General features: G+C 37.9%; 1 protein-coding gene across 4 annotated transcripts in view; it reads right to left on the reverse strand.

The window, feature by feature from the left end:
- Window positions 1-424: 424 nt before the first annotated feature.
- Window positions 425-20,005, reverse strand: part of ARID4A (AT-rich interaction domain 4A) — a 59,434-nt gene continuing 39,853 nt past the window's right edge. For 3 of the 4 annotated variants that reach the window (XM_040226360.1, XM_040226361.1, XM_040226362.1), the window contains exons 18-24: window positions 16,755-16,839; window positions 15,725-15,926; window positions 12,765-13,907; window positions 12,355-12,459; window positions 7,295-7,501; window positions 6,517-6,663; window positions 425-2,298 (exon numbers count right to left, since the gene is read on the reverse strand). In XM_040226360.1, the coding sequence (XP_040082294.1) occupies window positions 2,195-2,298; window positions 6,517-6,663; window positions 7,295-7,501; window positions 12,355-12,459; window positions 12,765-13,907; window positions 15,725-15,926; window positions 16,755-16,839 (1,993 nt within the window). In that variant the 3' untranslated portion in view covers window positions 425-2,194. The remainder of the gene's footprint in view (window positions 2,299-6,516; window positions 6,664-7,294; window positions 7,502-12,354; window positions 12,460-12,764; window positions 13,908-15,724; window positions 15,927-16,754; window positions 16,840-20,005) is intronic. The other variant, XM_040226363.1, reaches the window with a different exon arrangement.

Raw genomic sequence — 20,005 nt, forward strand, 5'->3', positions numbered from 1 at the left:
TATGAATTTAATACTTCATCAATACTCTTTCAAAATTCAATTACTTTCATAGTTCTTTCTGGCCACTGGCCCCAATAAAAGGATTTTAACAGTGTTCATGTACCCATTCAGTGAATATATAATTTTGCTCTCTATAGCAAGGTCTCAATACTTCATTACCAGATTTATATTGATTAGAAAGGACAATATTGAAGCTGATAAATCATTAAAATATCTAATGTATGAATATAAGGTTGCCTCTTGGTTCCAACTGTATTAGAGTGACAGTTTTAAGATTTTTATAATTAAGTACTACAGATATTTAATTGTAGAGACTGAAGAATATATAGAATATATTGAATATGCTTTGTTTTGTGAAGTCTGATTTTCCAACTGTGAGTTACTGGCACTTGGAGGAAAAAAAAACAATCACTTAAATGAAAACTGAAAATATAAAGCCTATGTTTAAAACATGGCCTTTATTAATACTGCCCACTGAGCTCCATTTTTATTTTACATTGAAATACTTCTGCTTTGCAAAGAAAAGACAGAAAAGTGCATTTTACAAGAGTACTTTTTTGTTTTTAATTCTCTGCGAAAATGGAAGGAATCTGAATCACAAGTTCACAATGTGGTAAAATGAAATTAAGAAACAATGATTTCAGTAATGCTATGCCATCACTAGTGTTTGGCTCTGACTTTGTTCTTGTAAATCAGATCCTGATATACAGTCTAGAGCATCTAGGTTATTACTCTACAGCATATTAAACACAGAAAAGGAGGTTTAAAAAAAACCCCTTTCAATGTACAAACATGAATTTAAAAACTGATTTTAAAAAATCACCTTTTTACATAATGTATATGGCAAAAATGCTTTAAATACATGATTTTGGAAGAATTATTTACAAAATGTATCAGTCTGTGAAACAATTCACAAACAAAGCATACATAGTTGCTTTACTTAGTTGTCGCATCTCAACTTTGGGAGATATAAATTTATTCGGCAGTATAGCAAACATAAAAACGGTGACAAAATATTTTAAGGGCAACCAAAAATTTGATCCTCAAAATGGTTTAAATACTAGGACTGCCAAAGTTTCTAACCAAGGACATACTTTAATGACCCAGATGCCCATTCATATAGTTCTACACTGTTTGAAGGACTGAGACAGATTCCCTTCAATGCAGGCAAAGCTGCTGGATGCAACCTCCTGTAAAAGGGACAGCTGAGAGCTACTGTCATTTGAAGAGTGAATTAACCTAGAATTTTCTTTTTTTCAATTTTATTAATATTTTAAAAAATACATAAAAATACAACATCCAATGTCTGAATAAATATATTTAACAAGTTGCAAGATAATACCTTATTTTACACAAAATTTTCAGCTTTAGAAATCTTGTTAAATAAGTTCATTGTTGTTATATATTTCATTTTTGTTTTTTTTTGTAACAAAATAAAAACTCTGAAATTACATAGAAAAAAGACAAAATATTTTTGTCAAGGGATAAGATAGTCCACTGAAAACTTATTCACAATTCCACTGTAAACATTAATAAACATTAAAATATTTGCATAATTGTGTGCTCAAAAATCCTATAAAAAGTGGAAGACTTATTACAACTGTAGTTTTCAGTCAACTACACTTCCTTTCACAATTTATTTTGTCCCATTTACACATTAAACCTGGGCACACTGCTGAACATATACTTTGGCAGTTCTAAATAGCAAGTGCTTCCACAAAAAGAATAAAACCAACAACAACAATTAAAAAGAACACAACATAAACCCCCTACTCACCAAGTGTTCAAATACATCTCAGTGAAAGTGCAGCAGTAACTATTTAGCTGGATAATATTTGATGTTTATCATGTGCACTTGCTTGTCTATGATTTCTGTAACACCTGAAAGCTTTATTATACAGTTTCAAATTTGCTAAGTGCCCTTTTTCTATCTTCACAAGAAAAAATGAAAAAAATTATAAAGGAAAAATTATGACAAATATGGCAGGCTGCCTAAACTTCAGTTACTAATCAGCGTATTTTTTGCAACAGAAAAAAAGAAAAGAGAAGGGAGTAGATACAATCCAGCCTTGAAAAGTGTACAGGATATACTTAGCAATGTCAAACCAGTTGAGTGCTTTCTGTGGTTGTATTTCAGGGTTTGGGGATTTATGTCCATGGCAGCAAACTGCTGGGAAGGCAGAGAAAACGTTTATCACCTGCATTCTACAGCAAGCACGTTTTGTGGGGGAGACGATGAAGAGGGACTCATTCCAGTGTCTGATGAAGCAGATGACATGGAGGCTCCGGCATGAGACACTGTGGAATCAAACAAGCTGCATTAGACTGGAAAACTATCACACACAGATACCCAACCACTGGCAAATTAGAAATAAATTTCTTAAACATTATTCACTTCCATTACAGTCCTCTCAAATGGTGCATGAAGGAATTAACAGCAGCAAAAACTTTGTTTGGCTTAACTGAGTGGAATCAGTCTCTAATCACTTAAGTAACTGAGTTCAAAAAAGGCACCATAAAATATAAAGACTAGGTATAAACTCTTAAATTCCTACTTGAAAGATCCCTGAAAGAAAATCACCTTGTCCCCAAATCAGAAACAAGATCAACCTGAGATAAGTTCTCACTGTAGCAAATTCCTGCCTTTCTCTGGGTTATAGGGCCCTAAAAGAATTCCCCATCCTAGAAAATATCTTGTAACCAGCTAACCATTGGCTTCCTATCTTTATCCTGTCCCAAAATATCTGATGGACACAAGACTCCCATAAGCAAAGAGCAGTAATCTAGATCAGATATCAGAATCATGGGATCAGGATGGAACTGTGGCTGAGTGACTAGAAAAAGTGCCCAAATGACTTTAACATAATGCTCCAGAAGCATGGATTAAAGATCACTATTCTATGCATCAGCTGCTTTGCCATTTTTTAGTTTACACTTCTTTGCAGAGCTCTATCTTTTGCCAATCTTTGCTCAATTATTCCTATTTTACTTGAAGTTTTAATTTTTATTTAGGTATACCTCCGTCAGTGTGTGTACTGTCAATATATTTAACTCAATACTACAAATTCCAATATGTATGCTAGAAGTCACTCAATGTCTCACTTTAATAACTCACTTCACACACACACAAATTTTAAAAATCAAAAAAGGGAAAAAGACCGTAAGAAAATTATATTCTTGGTTGTCTGAAACTTGTATGACCTTTAGGAAGCTCAAAGCAACTGAAAGTTCTCTGAAGAAAGTTCCGTTTGTTGATTTGTTCTTCTTGTGTTTAAAAATTCTGTAAAGACTTCTTGCTATTTAGTTTTTCAAGAAAAGGACAAACATGGAAAGTCAGTCTCTTTCCTTTTGCTCCACTGTATTTCCAGGAATTGAGAACTGCTGGACTTGGAGTCGAATGCTTCAAGACCATATATGATACAGGCCATTCTATCAGTAATTCATCTCTTAAGTGCCATAGATAGAAAACTTCTCTCGAGATGGGCAAGCCTATCAGGTAATTTACTTTTTTTTTTCCTTAAAGGGACATCTCTCCTAGAGCCCTTCCCTACTGTTCTATCCTATTTCTGAAATAGCCGCTTTGTAGGCTTGCTATGCAGTAGTCATTCTAGGGCTTCCCTTCACCATCATTTTGAGATGTTCCTTATTGTTTTCCTATATGGGATTCCTTCTTTGCTGGATCTCATGTTATCTTCATAACTTGGCTTCTAGTTTTAATGTCACCATTGAGAAATCTGACATGAGAAATCTGACGCTGTTCTGAGGCTCATCTTTTTGTATGTATCTTTATATGGTACAGGGCTTTCCAGGTGGTGCTAGTGATAAAGAACCCACCTGCCAATGCAGGAGATGTACGAGACATGGGTTCAATCCCTGGGTCGGGAAGATCCCCTGGAGAAGGAAATGGCTACCCTCTCCAGTATTCTTGCCTGGAAAATCCCATGGGCAGAGAAGCCTGGTGGGCTACGGTTCCATAGGGTTGCAAAGAGTCAGACATGACTGAGAGAATAACACATATATGGTAAACTTTTAGAATCTTACCTTTATCCAAAGGGTTCTGAAGTTTCATAATTTGCTTTGGTGTGATTCCTGCCCACCCTCCCACCATCCCCACTCCCATTCTTTATAGAGGTCACAGCAAGTCCTTTCAATCTTCTAATCCATCTCCTTCAGTTCTGGAAATTTTTCTTAGGTCTTTGATGACAACTTCCTATGGTTTATTCAGTGCTCTCTAGAAAGCCTATGATTCAGAAGTTGGATCTCCTAGCCAGATCTCCTATACTTCTCTTATTCTCTATTATCTTTTTTACTTTTTACTGGTATCTCTCTAGCCTTGTTATCTAATCCTTTTTATTTTTTATTCCTACTACCATATTTTTAAGAGATCCTTCATGTTCTCTGAATTTCATTAACAGTCTCATATTCTGGCTTCCTGGGGAAGGAAATGGCAACCCACTCCAGTATTCTTGCCTAGAGAATCCCATGGACAGAGGAGCCTAGCAGGCTACAGTCCATGGGATCACAAGAGTCAGATACAACTTAGCAACTAAACCACCACCACCTTCTTGTTTCAAGGATACTGCAGTATCCTTCCTGTAACTCTGGATATTAATTATAGTTGTTTTTATATGGCATGTTTTCCAAGTTCTTTTCTGTTCCCATTTTCTATTTTGGTTTCTGTATTTATGTAGGGGTTTTCCTCAAACATCTGGTCTTCACTTCCACGTTTAAGAGAAGGAGCATTAAGCTAATCGGAAGCTGTGCATGAGGATATCAGGCTTATAAATGTTGGGCACTGCACACGTAGTGACTGGCAAGGAACTCGCTTTTTGGTTCAGGAACCTCCAAATGCTGGTATCTCTGTTAGATCATTTCTTTTGGACTGACCAGTTTCTTTAGAGGAATATTTCAGTCTCCTTCCAGGGATAATCATAAGCTTAGTTACCAGCTTTCAGAGAGCTAAGAAGATGAGATCTTTGTTTGGAAAAGGAATGAGTCTCGTCATTCATTACTGGCAACTTTCACTTAAGCTCCCTCTTTTTGGTTTACCACTTAATACCATTTAACCCTCACCTTCAGCTATGGTTGGTTTCCTGAGTCTTTCTATAAGCTTGTGATCCCTTCCAATAATTTAACCTCCTGGGTGTTTTGTTTTTTTTTTGGCTAAAGCTAGGGGAAAAGGTAGTTTGCTTCACAGAGTGGGATGAAAGGATCCAATATCTCTTTCCATTTCAACCAGTCTCCATTTTTCAGCCTCACACTTTACACTGCCTTCAGAGCTTTTCTGGGGGGTGATGTAGTATGAATTAGGGTCTCCTTGTTTTGTCCCACTACAAGGATAAACAAGCGTAGGTTTTTAGCATTCTCTCATGTGCTGACATACCGCTGGCATTTCCTGTTGGCCAGTTAATCTGCTGTCCCATTCTCTTGTCCTTGGGCATATAGGGCTTCTAGTTTTCTTTATGTTATTTTAGTGAGGCCTGGGCTTGGGGCTTGGGGTAGACATGAGCATGACAATGTTTAACTAAAGCCAATCCTATACATTTTTAAGGTTTAGCTTAGATGCTACTGTCTTTATGATTATATCAAAGTCATCTCTCCTTCCACCTATACTTGTGTATCACTCTTAGGACTCTCAACACAGTTTCACTGGACAATAAGACTTTGAGATCGAGGTCTGTGTCTCATTCATCTCTGTACTTTCACCACCTGAAAGAAGGCCTGGCATATGGTATATGTGCATTAATGTTGTAGAGCTGAAGTATCTTATGCAGTAGTTGCTTAGGAAATGACTTATGATCCCAACGAGACAATCTCCTAGAGAAGCAGCCATATGCCTCTTCATTTTGATGAACCCCATAATATATAATGCCTGTTAATAGGCAGTCAATAAAGTCTGTTGAATAGTGAGAGATATTCAGAGGGAGCAGGCTCTTCTTGAGAACCCAGCACATTTAGTAAAATCACACGTTTTGTAAAACAGCTCGTAGTCCCTTTCTAAAGTCTCATTCTGGACTTCCCCGGTGGAGCAGTGGCCTGGAGGCCACTGCCAATGAAGGGGACACAGGGTGGGTTCAACCCTGGTCTGTGGAGATTGCACACGCCACGGAGCAGCGAAGCCCACGCACCACAAGTACGGAGCCTGCGAGCTACAAGGACGGAAGCGCACATGCCCTAGAGCCTGTGCTCCGCGACAGGAAACGCCACCCGACCAAGAAGCCTGCGCATCGCAATGAAGAGCAGTCCCTACTCGGGAAAACAGAGAAGGCACACACAGAGCAGGCCCAGCACAGCCAAAACATAAAAACAAATAATTTCAAAAACATTTAAAACCCAAACGCAAAAGTCTCATTCTGACTAATTCAGTTGTTGACTCATTTCAACAGCAACAAAGAAGAAAACCTAGGAATCTAAAAATAATTTATATACTATATTCAAAAAGTGACAAACCTATATCTTCTAAAGGGATACGATATATATTTGAAAAATAGAGGGAAAAAATTATAATCAAATTACCTTCTCTGTCTTTCTTTTTTAATCTTTTTCTCCTCCTGTCTATGGTTGCAACTTCGGACTTCAAAGACATGTAATATTTTCTGATTTCCTGTAGTTTTTCTTGGAGAAAAGAGATTCTCTCTGTACTGTTCATATTATCTAATTCATCTAAAAGGCAAAAAACCAGTTACTTTGGATATAAAAATCTGTAAGAAAAAATAGATGGCAGTTCTTTCAAAACTCTGACTCATAAATCAACAAAAGCTTTCGTTTATTAAAACCTAATAGTACACTAAATAAGGTTCTATAAAAAGAGAAGACATTCAATTCATGAATAAGATTTCTATATACATCCCAAATTTTCCTAACTAAACATGTATTACTTAATGATATATCACGGAAATGATCAGAGAAGCACATGAAAACATCCAACATACAGCATCTCTGATCTATAAATGCACCTGTTCACCCATATAGTGTCTTTGTATTGATGTTTTAGTTATTTCCAATTGTCAATACAAGAAAGGATATTTAAGTTTCATCAATCTGTATAAATCATTCATGTCTCATTTCGTAACTGGAGAGCTTTCTCCAGTCAGTATTTATTAAGTTAACATATAAGACACAGATTCTTTCATTTATGATAATAAGTAATGGTTATTGATAAGGCAATATTTAGGATACCTAAATAAATGAAGTTGCTAATTATTATTCCTTGCTTTGACATTTTAACATATCACTTTTGACATTTGACATATCACTTTGTGATATACATTCAAGTTTTCTATAAGCATCTTACTGAGTTGAAAGCTCCACTTATATGTCCGAGGGGATGAATTCGGATGTTTTTCTTTCTGTTTATCTTTTTCTCCATCTTTGATGTGGGGGGATATTCTTGCAGGGGACCGTGCAAGCTTCTGTGGCTTAGATACACTCAGATGCTTTACTGGGGTACATTTACTTGAATTGTCTAGGACAGGAAGATCTTCACTATCACTGCTTTGTCCTATAAGAAGAAAAAATTGACTCAGATTATAAATTATAAAAACTTTAAAAATGCAACAGACCCAGCAATTACTTTTTGGTATCCTAAAGAAACAAACGCACAAAAGTGCTAAGTTTTATAACAATAAAAAGATGGAAATAACCTAAATACCCACCAAAAGGGAAATGGCTAAGAATTATATATCATTATTGTTTTTCAGTCGCTGAGTCGTGTCTGACTATTTGCAACTCCATGAACTGCAGCATGCCAGACTTTCCTGTCCTTCACCATCTCCTGGAGCTTGTTCAAACTCATGCCCATTGAGTCGGTGATACCATCCAACCATTGCTTCCTCTGTCACCCCCTTCTCTTTTTGCCTTCAATCTTCCCCTGATGCTGGGGAAGGGTCTGGCATTAGGGTCTTTTCCAGTGAGTCAGCTCTTCACATCAGGTGGCTAAAAGTATTGGAACTTTAGCTTCAGCAGCAGTCTTTTCAATGAATAATTCAGGGCTGATTTCCTTTAAGACTGACTGGTTTTATCTCCCTGCTGTCCAGGGGACTCTCAACAATCTTCTCCACACCACAGTTCAAAAGCATCAATTCTTCCACACTCTGCCTTCTTTATGGTTCAACTCTCACATTCATACATGACTACTGGAAAAACCATAGCTTTGACTAGACGGATGGCTCTTGATGGCTCTGATTTTTAATATGCTTTCTAGGTTGGTCATAGCTTTTCTTCCAAGGGCAAGTGTCTTTTAATTTCACAGGTGCAGTCACCATCTGCAGTGATTTTAGAGCCTGGGAAAATAAAATCTGCCACTGCTTCCACATTTTCCCCATCTCTTTGCCATGAAATGACAGGACCGGATGGCAGGATCTTAGCTTTATGAATGGTGAGTTTTAAAGCAGCTTTTTCACTTTCCTCTTTCACCTTCATCAAGAGGCTCTTTAGTTCCTCTTTGCTTTCTGCCATTAGAGTGGTATTATCTGCATATCTGAGGTTGTTGGTACTTCTCCCAGCAATCTTGATTCCAGCTTGTGCTTCATCCAGCCCGGCATTTCACATGATGTACTCTGCTTATAAGTTAAATAAGCAGGGTGACAGTATACAGCCTTGACGTACTCCTTTTCCAATTTGGAACCAGTCTGTTGTTCCATGTCCAGTTCTAACTGCTGCTTCTTGATCTGCATACAGGTTTCTCAGGAGGCAGGCCAGGTGGTCTGGTATTCCCATCTCTTTTTAGAACAAAAATGACCAAATATCCAAAATAGATTATGAAATGATAAAGTTAAAAAAAACAACAGGCATAGTACTGCCCTATATATGTTTAAAACAAAACACAAAAACAACCCAAAAGGGGGACCAACCCAAACTATATATATGAAGAAGCACAAAATAAACACCCAGCTGTTAACATGCATATAATAAAATGGGAGCAGATATTTGGTTGCAAGTCTGCATCCCTCCTCACCAAATCTGCACTGAGAAAGATGCTTTTGGTGTTCATTTAATAACAAATTAAAATTTTCTCTCAACTTTTCTGCTTTATTTCAAAGTCTACACCCTACTTCCACCATATTTACTCTCAAAATCCAACTTTGCCTTCTACTAAAAAGGCAAAGTTGTGGGTTACACACCAAACTTCCCAGCCCCTTCCCAACTGTATCTGTCCCTTTGGCACTTTTTCAGCCTCAAAAAGAGGAGACTGTTAATTCTGGGCAAACTACTATAATATCTTCAGCTATACTCTTGAAGCCATTTATTCTCAGCTCCTCTGAAACAACCCAATGTCATTTTATCTTTTCTTCTTTTTTCAGAGTCTACAAACATACTTTAAGCTTTCCCACCCCTTTGAGAGAGAAGGAGGGAAGGAGAGGAAAACCTCCCCCTTTGGCTGGTACCTCTTTCCTTCTCTTTAGGGTCAAATTTCATGAAAGAGAAATTCTTTGTTATCCTGATTTCCATACCTTCTAATTCATCTCCTTCCCATGCTCTTATTAGGGCCCCTAACATTATTCACCAACTTCAATGAATACATTTTAATCCCACATGAATATTCTATTGCATTTGAACCATCTTTCCCATTCAAACCAACAACTGTTTATTGATTTTCATTTATCTCTAATCTGCTTCTATTCTCCTCTTCCTGGCCCACTTAAAGGGATATGCCACATAATTCCACTCCTGGTCCTTTTTTCGTCTCATTTTACAACTCTCACATAGCAGCTTTATCATCTTGTAATCCTTCAACAACTATCTTCTAAAACCAGACTCTTTTCAAAGCTAAAGAGCCTTATTTCCCTAATACTTGGTACCTCTAATAAGGGCTTCCCTGGTGGTGCAGAGGTTAAAGCGTCTGCCTGCAATGTGGGAGACCTGGGTTTGATCCCTAGGTCAGGAAGATCCCCTGGAGAAGGAAATGGCAACCCACTCCAGTATTCTTGCCTGGAGAATCCCATGGACGGGAGGAGCCTGGTAGGCTGCAGTCCATGGGGTCGTGCAGAGTCGGGCACGACTGAGCAAGTTCACTTGGTACCTCTAATACAACATTCCCTAAATTACTCTTCCATTATCTGCTGCTACTCCTGTATGCCGTATGTTAGTTAACCAGTTCCTCATATCTTACTACTAACTGAGTCCTAGTGATAAAATCACTGGTCCATAAAATGGACTTCCCTGGTGGCTTAAATGGTAAATTTAAGCCCGCTATGGAGACCCAGGTTTGATCTTGCATCAGGAAGATCCCCTGGAGAAAGAAACGGCTACACATTCCAGTATTCTTGGGTTTCCCAGGTGGCACTGGTGGTAAAGAACCTGCCTTCCAATGTGAGACATAACAGACACAGGTTCGATCCCTGTGTTGGGAAGATGCCCTGAGGAAGAAATGGCAACCCGCTCCAGTATTCTTGCCTGGAGAATCCCCTGGACAGAGGAGCTTGGCAGGCTACAGTCCATGGGGTCACAAAGAGCTGGACAAGACTAAAGTGACTTAGCGCACACACACAGTGATTTTATGTCCTAATTCTCTTCATTCATTCCTTCTTTCACTGCCTCAGTTAAGCCAAAGATTCTTTCCAAAAAGAAAAACTGATCATCTCCTTTCTTTTTTCCTTTTCTAACTTTTTACTTTGAGACCATATGCGAACTTACAGAAAAGATGAAGAATGGTTACTAAAAAATGTTTTTCTGCCATTTGAGGATAACTTGCCCTGCCATATTTGAGTACCTTATAGTGTTTATGTCTTACAAATGAGAACATTCTCCTTGTTTTAGTTATCTACAAATTAGCCAAATATTAGCAGTTTAAACTACAAATGTTTAGTATCTCACATGGTTTCTGAGGGTCAGAATCTGGGAGCATCTCAGCTCTGTGGCCTGGCTCAGGGAATCTTGTGGGGTTGCAGCCAAGCATTTCGCCCAGGCTCTGGTCTCTGAAGACCTGACTGGAGCTGAATGATATGCTCCAGGATGGCTCACTCACATGGCTGATAGTGAGCATCAGGAAGCCTCAGTTCTTGTTGGCTGTAGGAAGGATATGCTTGGTTCCTCACCACGCGGGCCTCTCCATACACTGCTTGACTGTCCTCCCAACATGGCAGCTAACTTTCCCCAGAGCAACTGATCCAGAGGACAGCAGAGAGGAATCTGTTATGCCTTTTATGAGCTTCAAGTCATACTGCATCACGTCCACTCTATTTTACTAGTTAAAAGAAAGTGACTAAATACAGCCCATACTCGAGAGGAAGGAACTGGGCTTTGCCTCTTGAAGAGAAGCATATCAACACATTTGTGGATGTGTTTTTAAATCCACCATACTCCTAAACAACTGTCATCTAATCCTCAGACTCCACACAACTATCTCTAGTTTGACTTAACAATGTTCGTTATACCAATAGCATCCAGGTGAGAATTATATACCACACTTAGTTGTCACATAAATCTTCAATCTGGAATGGTTCCTCCTTGACTTTCATGACCTTAACAATTTTTAAAATTATAGGCCAATCATTCTACAGAGTATCTTTCAGTCTGAACTTGTTGCTGGGTCCTCATGATCACAGTCAGGTTACACATCTTTGACAGGAATGTTACAGACGTGCACGCCACTCGTCAGGGTGCATCCTCTCAGGTGGCACATGATTTCACTTGATCCCATTACTGGTGGCGTTCATTTTGACCAAGGTAATGTCTGTCCATGCATCCACTGTAAACTTATTCATTTTCCCTTTGTAATTCCTGCTATCTTTCTAGTCTCATCTCCTACACTCTTTCTCTATACTCTATATCTGTCTTGTTCAGCCATTAGCCACATCTGGTTACTGAGTACTTGAAATATGGTTCAAAGGAGTTTTTTTGAAATGCCCTTTGTCTTAAATAAATTATATGCTCCTTCCTTGGAATATGTGTCTACTGTAATCTAGTATTTCCATTTCAGACTTGTATGAAGGCATGTTTTGGATGTGAAATTATAATTTGTCAAAATCAACCATGTTTTTTCTACTATATCCCATAACTTAACTTTATTCTTTATTGTACATCTGTTTTTCAGATGTATTTGAAAAACATTCTCATGTTTTCCAAATTCTATTTGTTTTATTCTATTCTTATTTTCTTCAAGATTTCCAAATGTATTCCTCTAATATTAAACTATATTACATAAGAAATGCAATAAGCATAAAAAAAACCCACAGCTATCTCAGCTCTAAGTAAAATTGACAAGCAAATTTTCAGATGAAAATCTAATGGAAAAATTGCTACTTTTCAGAAAAGAACAAACCAAATTTAGTTTTAAGCTGACACAGATGATCAGGCCAAAAAACTGCTGAAAGTACTAACACTATACTAAAGCCAGTGTTGCAAAGCACCAACCTGCTCCATTCTTTTCATTTTTGGCTACAGCACTTGTTCGCTTTGGGGTTCGCTTCTGCTTTTTTGCCAATAATCCACTAGTTCCATCACTTGGCCTTTTCTGACCTGAAATAAGTGGAAAGAGAAAATTAGAAAAAAAAAATCAAGAGCAAGTATGTTCATTCACCTGCCTACATGAATTTCCATGTATATGTTTTTTAAGAAGGGCAGGGTAGAGAGGGAGAGGGGGGAAGAAGGAAGGAAAAAGAGAAGAAACACAGGAAGGGAGGAAGGGAAAAAGAGAAGGAAGGAAGGAGGAGGGACAGAAGGAAGGGAAGAAGGGTACTTAACAGATCAAAGCTCCTAAAACTCTTAGTATACTAATTTTGAATTTTAACATAAAGACTGATTTTCTCCCTAGGAGTCCTTACCCTTCTCTCTGCTCTCTCTTTCTTGAACAATTATACTACAGGTACCAGAGGCAACACTGGCTTCAAAGCCATTTGCTGATTCCCTCTCACAGAGACCTTCTTGAGATTCTTCAGCAATACTGTCAACTTCAATAGTTATGTCACTCTCACTTTTTATACTTCGAGACTCATCCTGGCTGAGAGTAACTGGTGACACTGCTGAAAAGTTATGCTGTACTACAGGAGGTAGGGCAGGTGGAATAGAAACAAGAGAGTTAGATTCAGAGCTTTCAACTACTGAGTCCTCAATGCTGGTTTTATCCTTTTCATCCAAATCATCCAAATCTACTTCATGGCAAACCAAGGTTTCTGGTCCAATCAGAGGCATTGCATCCTCTTCTTCCTTTAGCGGAGTATTTACAGTTTCTTCTGCTGGACCATCAAATTTTTCATTAGTCAATTCTTGAACGCATTGGTTCGGCTCTGCTATTAATGATGGCATTCCTTCATTTTCTATTTCAAAGTGTTGTTCAAAATTTAAGTTTTTCATCCCCTCAGATGCAGTGCAATCACTGGTCCTTTCTGGAGATATGCTAGATATGCTATTTGTCATTTCCATTCCATTCTCAATTCTTATTCTTTTCTCTGGTGATAACTGTCCCAGTATCTTTCGTTTCAACTTTTTTTCTTTTGCACATTGGTCAATTTCATCTTCAGTAGCAGAAGAAAAGTTTTTACTGTCTAATGAAGAAAATTCTGGACTCTGAGCATCTGTATGAGGTTCAGTTCCTGCTTCATCCTGGCTAAATGATGACATTTTTATAATTTCTAAAGAAAGATCTTTTGTCTTGCTTCGTCTTCCCTTTCCTTTAGGAGATTTTTCTGCTTCTTTCTTAACTTCTTCTTGCTCCACTTTATTTCCTGAAATCTGTACTATTTGTTCATTCTCTCCAACTTCTAACTTTAAGGTTTCTAAAGGCTGCATTTGAGTCCTATCATTTTCTTTTAATATATGTGGAGCAGTCTTTGGATTTTCTTCATCTAGCTTATCATCATTTAAATTTTCATTTTTTTCTAATTCTTCTTTAATATCAGGAGAAAGTTCTTCATTCATCAAATTCTTTTCTAAAAGGTCTTCTGTCTCACTATCAGATGAACAGGAGTCTGCAAGAGAAAACATTATATTACACAAGTTTCTACTTAATTACCAATGTAATTTATAATAAAAATTCTGCCAAAGACAAAACTCTTCATCATGTACCTCTGAATACCTCCTTATAGAAATTTCTCATATAAAATAAACCATAAATTTGTGCCAAAAATGGGGGAGGGGAGATCTCAAATAAAACTCCATGTGAAAATATATTACATAGAAAAATATTACTGTCTCAATTCTGTAAAAGAGCTCTTTTCCAGTTTTCACTAGTATCATATTTAGGCTACAGTAACCCTTAGAAAAATCAAAGGACTAGTACTGAAATATGAAGTTAACATATGAAGTTAACATATGAAGTGGTTTGATTTGAGAGGGTACTGATTAAAATCTGGAATGCCCATTTTATGTCTTTAGAAAGGAGTATGACATTCTACTCATTTCTGAAAAGATGTATAAAAATGAGAAGCTTGAATTCTCAAAAATGTAAATATTCCTCTGATTAAGAGAAAGGAAAGTATAGGCCAGTTACTTTTCTACAAAGAAAACCATTCTCCTAAGTCAGAGCATTTTTTAAATAATAAATAATGTTTTAAGATGATATAGAAGTTGTAAAATACAAGAATTCTGCCCACATGGTGCTCATATTTTAAAGTGCAAAAAGGAAAGCTTAAATGTACTTTTTAAGTGAAAAGGTATGTAGTTTTATTTTATGGTTTTATCATATACAGAATTTAGAATTTTGTCTCATGTTTTTTAAAAAGGTAGTTTTTTACTTTTACTTTTATGAAGCAGTTTAGCAAGAAACTGTATACTTTTGTAGGCTGTACATGTGCACGCTTCTAAGAGCATTGAGCATTTGCAACTTTGTGGAACTCTTGCATTTGTGTATTATGTCAGCATTCCAGCAGATGGCAGTAGAAGAGGAGGAAAGATGCCCTTTCTAACTTGCACAAAAGCTCGACATGGTGGATTCATGGCAATCCTGTGGTTCAGAAAAGTTTTCAAGGGAGGAAAATTCTTATGTGAACATCTTCTATATTTAACATTTCTTAAATTACGTAGAAAAATGTACAAAAGTAGAAAAGTTGGAAAAAACGTAAAAGCAGAATAAAATATGTTCACTTATATTCATCACAAAACATTTGTCTACCACTTTAGTTTGTGCTCTCTTTGAAAAACAGTCTCAGCTTTATTGAAAGATCCTAGGTGAACAGCAATGGTGAAGATCCTAGGTGAAGGGGATGGCAACCCACTCCAGTACTCTTGCCTGGAAAATGCCATGGACAGAGGAGCCTGATGAGCTGCAGTCCATGGGGTCGCTAAGAGTCAGGCACGACTGAACGACTTCACTTTCACTTTTCACTTTTATGCACTGAAGAAAGAAATGGCAACCCACTCCAGGGTTCTTGCCTGGAGAATCCCAGGGACAGAGGAGCCTGGTGGGCTGCCGTCTATGGGGTCGCACAGAGTCGGACATGACTGAAGCGACTTAGCAGCAGCAGCAGGTGAACAGCAGTGGATTACAGGAGACACCAGTGCATGCTTCGTAGGACAGGGCGGCATACTGGCTTGTCAACCCATGCTCTATTAAAATAGAATATTCTCTGATATTGTCAAGAAAAGGTACTCCTAATTAAAGTAAAATATCACTGAATTTTAAATAAATAGGGTACAGCAAAATAAACATTTTGTTCAAATCAAATTTTGTAATTTAAATCATGTATTAAAAACCCAGATGACCTCCTATGACTCTCTCACACAACTGGTTTTATTCTTTATATGATTGATTTTTTTTTTTTAATCAATGATCCTCAAAATTGAGCACCTTCCATTCCATTTGACAGAGGTGAGCTGTCTGGCATATTGCTTCGAGCACTTCTGGTACCTGATTTTCCGTCACTGTTTGCAGTCTTAGATAAACCATACGGCATATTAGACGAAAGAGTAGATTTTAAAGGAGGTCGTCCCCGTTTTGACTTCTGCCTCTCCTCATCCCTCTTTTCATCCTTTTCACTGTCTTCTTTGTTCTAGGTTACAACAATAAAATGTATGAGAAGTAGTACCTTTATGAAAAAGAAATACTCTACTTTGCCAAGGAAAACTGTAACTCAAAAAGATTAGTTGTTACATCAACTCCTAATCTGTAGTTATGGAAAAATTAAAATTAAATAGTTTTCTAATGTTTTGTACTTAAATGTGTATGATATTCTATAACTTCAACATGGTAACACTGTAATTATATTGTGAAGGTCAGAGGCAGCACATAAGAGAGCTATATACTACTCAGCTGTCCCCTTGTCTCGCACTATTTCCTGAGAAAAAGAAAGATATGTCATCATCACTACAGCAAAGGCTGAAAATTGAGGGTGTGGATGAGGATAGAACATATAGCCGATGTATGCTTTAAAACTTAGTATTAGCTTCCAGCATTTAAAAATCAGATTTTACTTTTTAAAAAATATAGTTGTCTTGAGAGAAAAAAAAAAATTCTAAAATCTGGCAAGCCTGAGTCTACATCCCACAGCAGAGTGGTTAGTTCCATCCGCTCTAGATGAGGGACATAACCTCTTCTTTGTCACTCTCAGTCCTACATCACCACTTTTCTGGAGAGCCTCGTAAGCCTTTGCATTTGAAGCCTGTGCCCCAAGGGAAGCTGGTTTTTACCTTTCCTGAAATAGTGTGGAAATGTGTTCACATTTTTTACTTTTTAGCTTCTGGGACATAAGGGGAAAAGTCACAATTACTTTGAAAGACTCAACATGATTATATGAGAAAACAAGTTTTATAAAAAACGCAGTATTAATACAATATGAACAACTCCTGTTATCTAAAGGATATGGCACCTGTATACATACTTTAGCTTTTTTCTTCTGTTTTTTCTTTGGTCCACCTTTGTCCAATGGCCAGATTATCCTGTCAGCCTTTACCCATTCATCATACCTTAAAATAAAGAATATATTTTAAAATTCACAAGAACACCTTATTTGAAATGTAGTCACCAAGTACAACAACAGTGAGACAGACTGCAGAGGGCTGAGTTCTATGTCGACAGAAGGTGATGGGCACAGGGGCTAACTTGCTGGTAGTGTGTGCCAGGTGCTGCAGCAGGTGTTTTGGGTACCCGCCACCAACAGGGCACAGCAAGAGAATTTCTCAGGGCAGACAGGTTTAAGGGGGAGTATAGGGTAGGCAAACTAAAGAGATTCACAGGTGTTTGAACTGCCTTTTTCCCCACAACTCCCACTTATCTGAGCTTAATTAAATAAGCTGATTCTGCACTGGAATTCATTGTAGTAACCAAATAATGCAAAACAAGTGAGATAAATTCAAACTAGTAGTATGATGAGTTCTGGATTATTTTATGAAGTCCTTTTCAACACTTTTCCTCCCAGAACTCTCTCTAGCCTCCAGTATTTCTAATAAAATTTTATTCTGAACTGTACACCTCTAAAACTGAAATTTCTTTTAGAGGTATTTTAAGTTTATTCTGAAAACTCATTTTCCCCTTTCCCATAATACTGACATAACTTCTAGATTTTAATATAGCCAGTCCAAGTTACTAATCAGGGGCAAATAAGAAATTAAACCTCCCACAACTAAACAACAGCTTTTACATTATATAAGTATATATTTATAGAGCTATCTATGATTTATATGTTTAATGTGTATTTACAGGTATTTATAGAGATGAACCAAAATCTAAAATCTGAACATTTTAGCTAAAAAAAAAAAAAGAAAGAAAAAAACTACAGGCTGTCCTTGCTTTGAACTGCACCCTGGTGATGCAAACCACACCTTCACTTTGTAACCCAATCACCGTTAACCCATGCAAAAGAAGGACCCTGTTCCAACAGGCACAAGTTCCATGACTCTACACTATGGTTTAAACATGATCTTCTCATGCATTATCCCAGTATCTAGCAAGGTGGAAGGCCAATGAAAAACTATTAACCATGTGAATTCCAGCTAGGTAGGACGATAACCAGTTAGAACAAACATGACCATATAATAAAATGACTGTTAAGAGCCATACAGTAAAAAATTAAAGAGATAAAAAGAGAAAGATGCTAGGAGGGGGATAGTCTAGAAAACAGAACAGACACACTGATGGCAAGTAAAAGCGGATGGTTGTGAACTAAGTAGACTCTGAGGAAAAAAGGCCATGTCAGGCTGCACGTGCAAAGCAGGGAGGTTTGTTAAGGTTCTTAAGTGTAGTCTTTAGCCCTGAATTCAACACATACAAAACTACTGAGAGACGGACAAGAAAGTCTGTTTTTAGTGTTGGCAGAAATGTGAAGGGTACAAGGAGCTGATTTGAGAAAAAAGAAAAGAAATTTTAAAGTTCTTTTTTTTTAATTTTTACTTTTAAAATTATTTATTTTTAATTGGAGACTAATTGCTTTACAATATTGTGGAGGTTTTTGCCATACAGCAACATGAATCAGTCACAGGCGTACATGTGTCCCCCCATCCTGAACCCCCCTGCCACCTCCCTTCCCATCCCATCCCTCTGGGTCATCTCAGTGCACCAGCTCTGAGTGCCCTGTTTCATGCATCGAACTTGGACTGGTCATCTATTTCACATATGGTAATATACATGTTTCAATGCTATTCTCTCAAATCATCCCATCCTCACCTTCTCCCAGAGTCCAAAAGTCTGTTCTTTACATCTGTGTCTTTTTTGCTGTCCTGAACATAGGGTCGTTGTTACCATCTTTCTAATTTCCATATATATGTGTTAATATGCTGTATTGGTGTTTTTCTTTCTGACTTACTTCACTCTGTGTAATAGGCTCCAGTTTCATCCATCTCATTAGTACTTGCTCAAATGCGTTCTTTTTCATGGCTGAGTAATATTTCATTGTGTGTATGTACCACAGCTTCCTTATCCATTTGTCTGCCGATGAACATCTAGGTTGCTTCCATGTCCTAGCTATTGTAAACAGTGCTGCGATGAACACTGGGGTACATGTGTCTCTTTCAATTCTGGTTTCCTTGGTGTGTATGCCCAGCAGTGGGATTGCTGGATCATATGGCAGTTCCATTTCCAGTTTTTAAAGGAATCTCCATACTGTTCTCCATAGTGGCTGTACTAGTTTGCATTCCCACCAACAGTGTAAGAGGGTTCCCTTTTCTCCACACCCTCTCCAGCATTTATTGTTTGTAGACTGTTTGATAGCAGTCATTCTGACCGAAGTGAGATGGTACCTCATTGTGGTTTTGATTTGCAAGAAATTTTAAAGTTTTATATGCTATTCATTCAATCCATACTCTTTTTAAAATGATGTGAGAGGACAGAAGCCAAACACGGCCTCCCTAAAGAAAACAGTTAACATTTGCTGAGCACTTTCATGTTAATATAATTAGCACTACTTCTCACAAAATCCCTGTAAAATAAGATTCTCTGTTATTTCCCAGCTCAGAGATGAGGAAACTGAGTATGTAGGGAAATTCTGGAACATCTGGGCTCCAAGCAACTACAGGGCCCACAGATACAGTTAACACAAAAGACTTCCTAAAGAACAGAGAGAAAATAGTCCCTGACATCCAGCAACTGGCCTGGTACTATTAGCTGGGCCTTGCTGTTGCTACAGAGCCGTCCTGGCCCTCACAGCTAGGGCATGTTGTTCTCCTGTTGCACATAAACAATTTCACAGAACATCAACATCAGACAGGTCTGTTCCATGACCATGATGGATCAAAACAAAGAAAAGACCACTTCCTAGTTGTATCTCAACACAAAAAATAACAGGAACCCTGTCCAAGCCACAAAAATGACCAAACATCCTTTATACTCCGAGTGACTGCTACTGCTTTACCAATGACAGCATTGTGGTGGTGGTGGTAGTGGGGGGGGGGGGGGTTTAGTTGCTAAATTGTGTCCAAGTCTTGCAACCCCCATGGAGTATAGCCTGCCAGGTTCCTCTGTCCATAATTTTCCAAGCAAGAATACTGGAGTGGGTTGCCATTTCCTTCTCCAGGGGATCTTCCTGGCCCTGAAATCAAACCTGCATCTCCTGTGTCTCCTGCACTGCAGACGGATTCTTTACCCACTGAGCCAAAGGGGAGAAGTCCAAAGATAGCATTAACTTTGGTCTAGTCTTCC

Source organism: Oryx dammah, unplaced genomic scaffold (assembly GCF_014754425.2).
Source record: "Oryx dammah isolate SB20612 unplaced genomic scaffold, SCBI_Odam_1.1 HiC_scaffold_26, whole genome shotgun sequence".
NCBI classification, from domain to species: Eukaryota; Metazoa; Chordata; class Mammalia; order Artiodactyla; family Bovidae; genus Oryx; species Oryx dammah.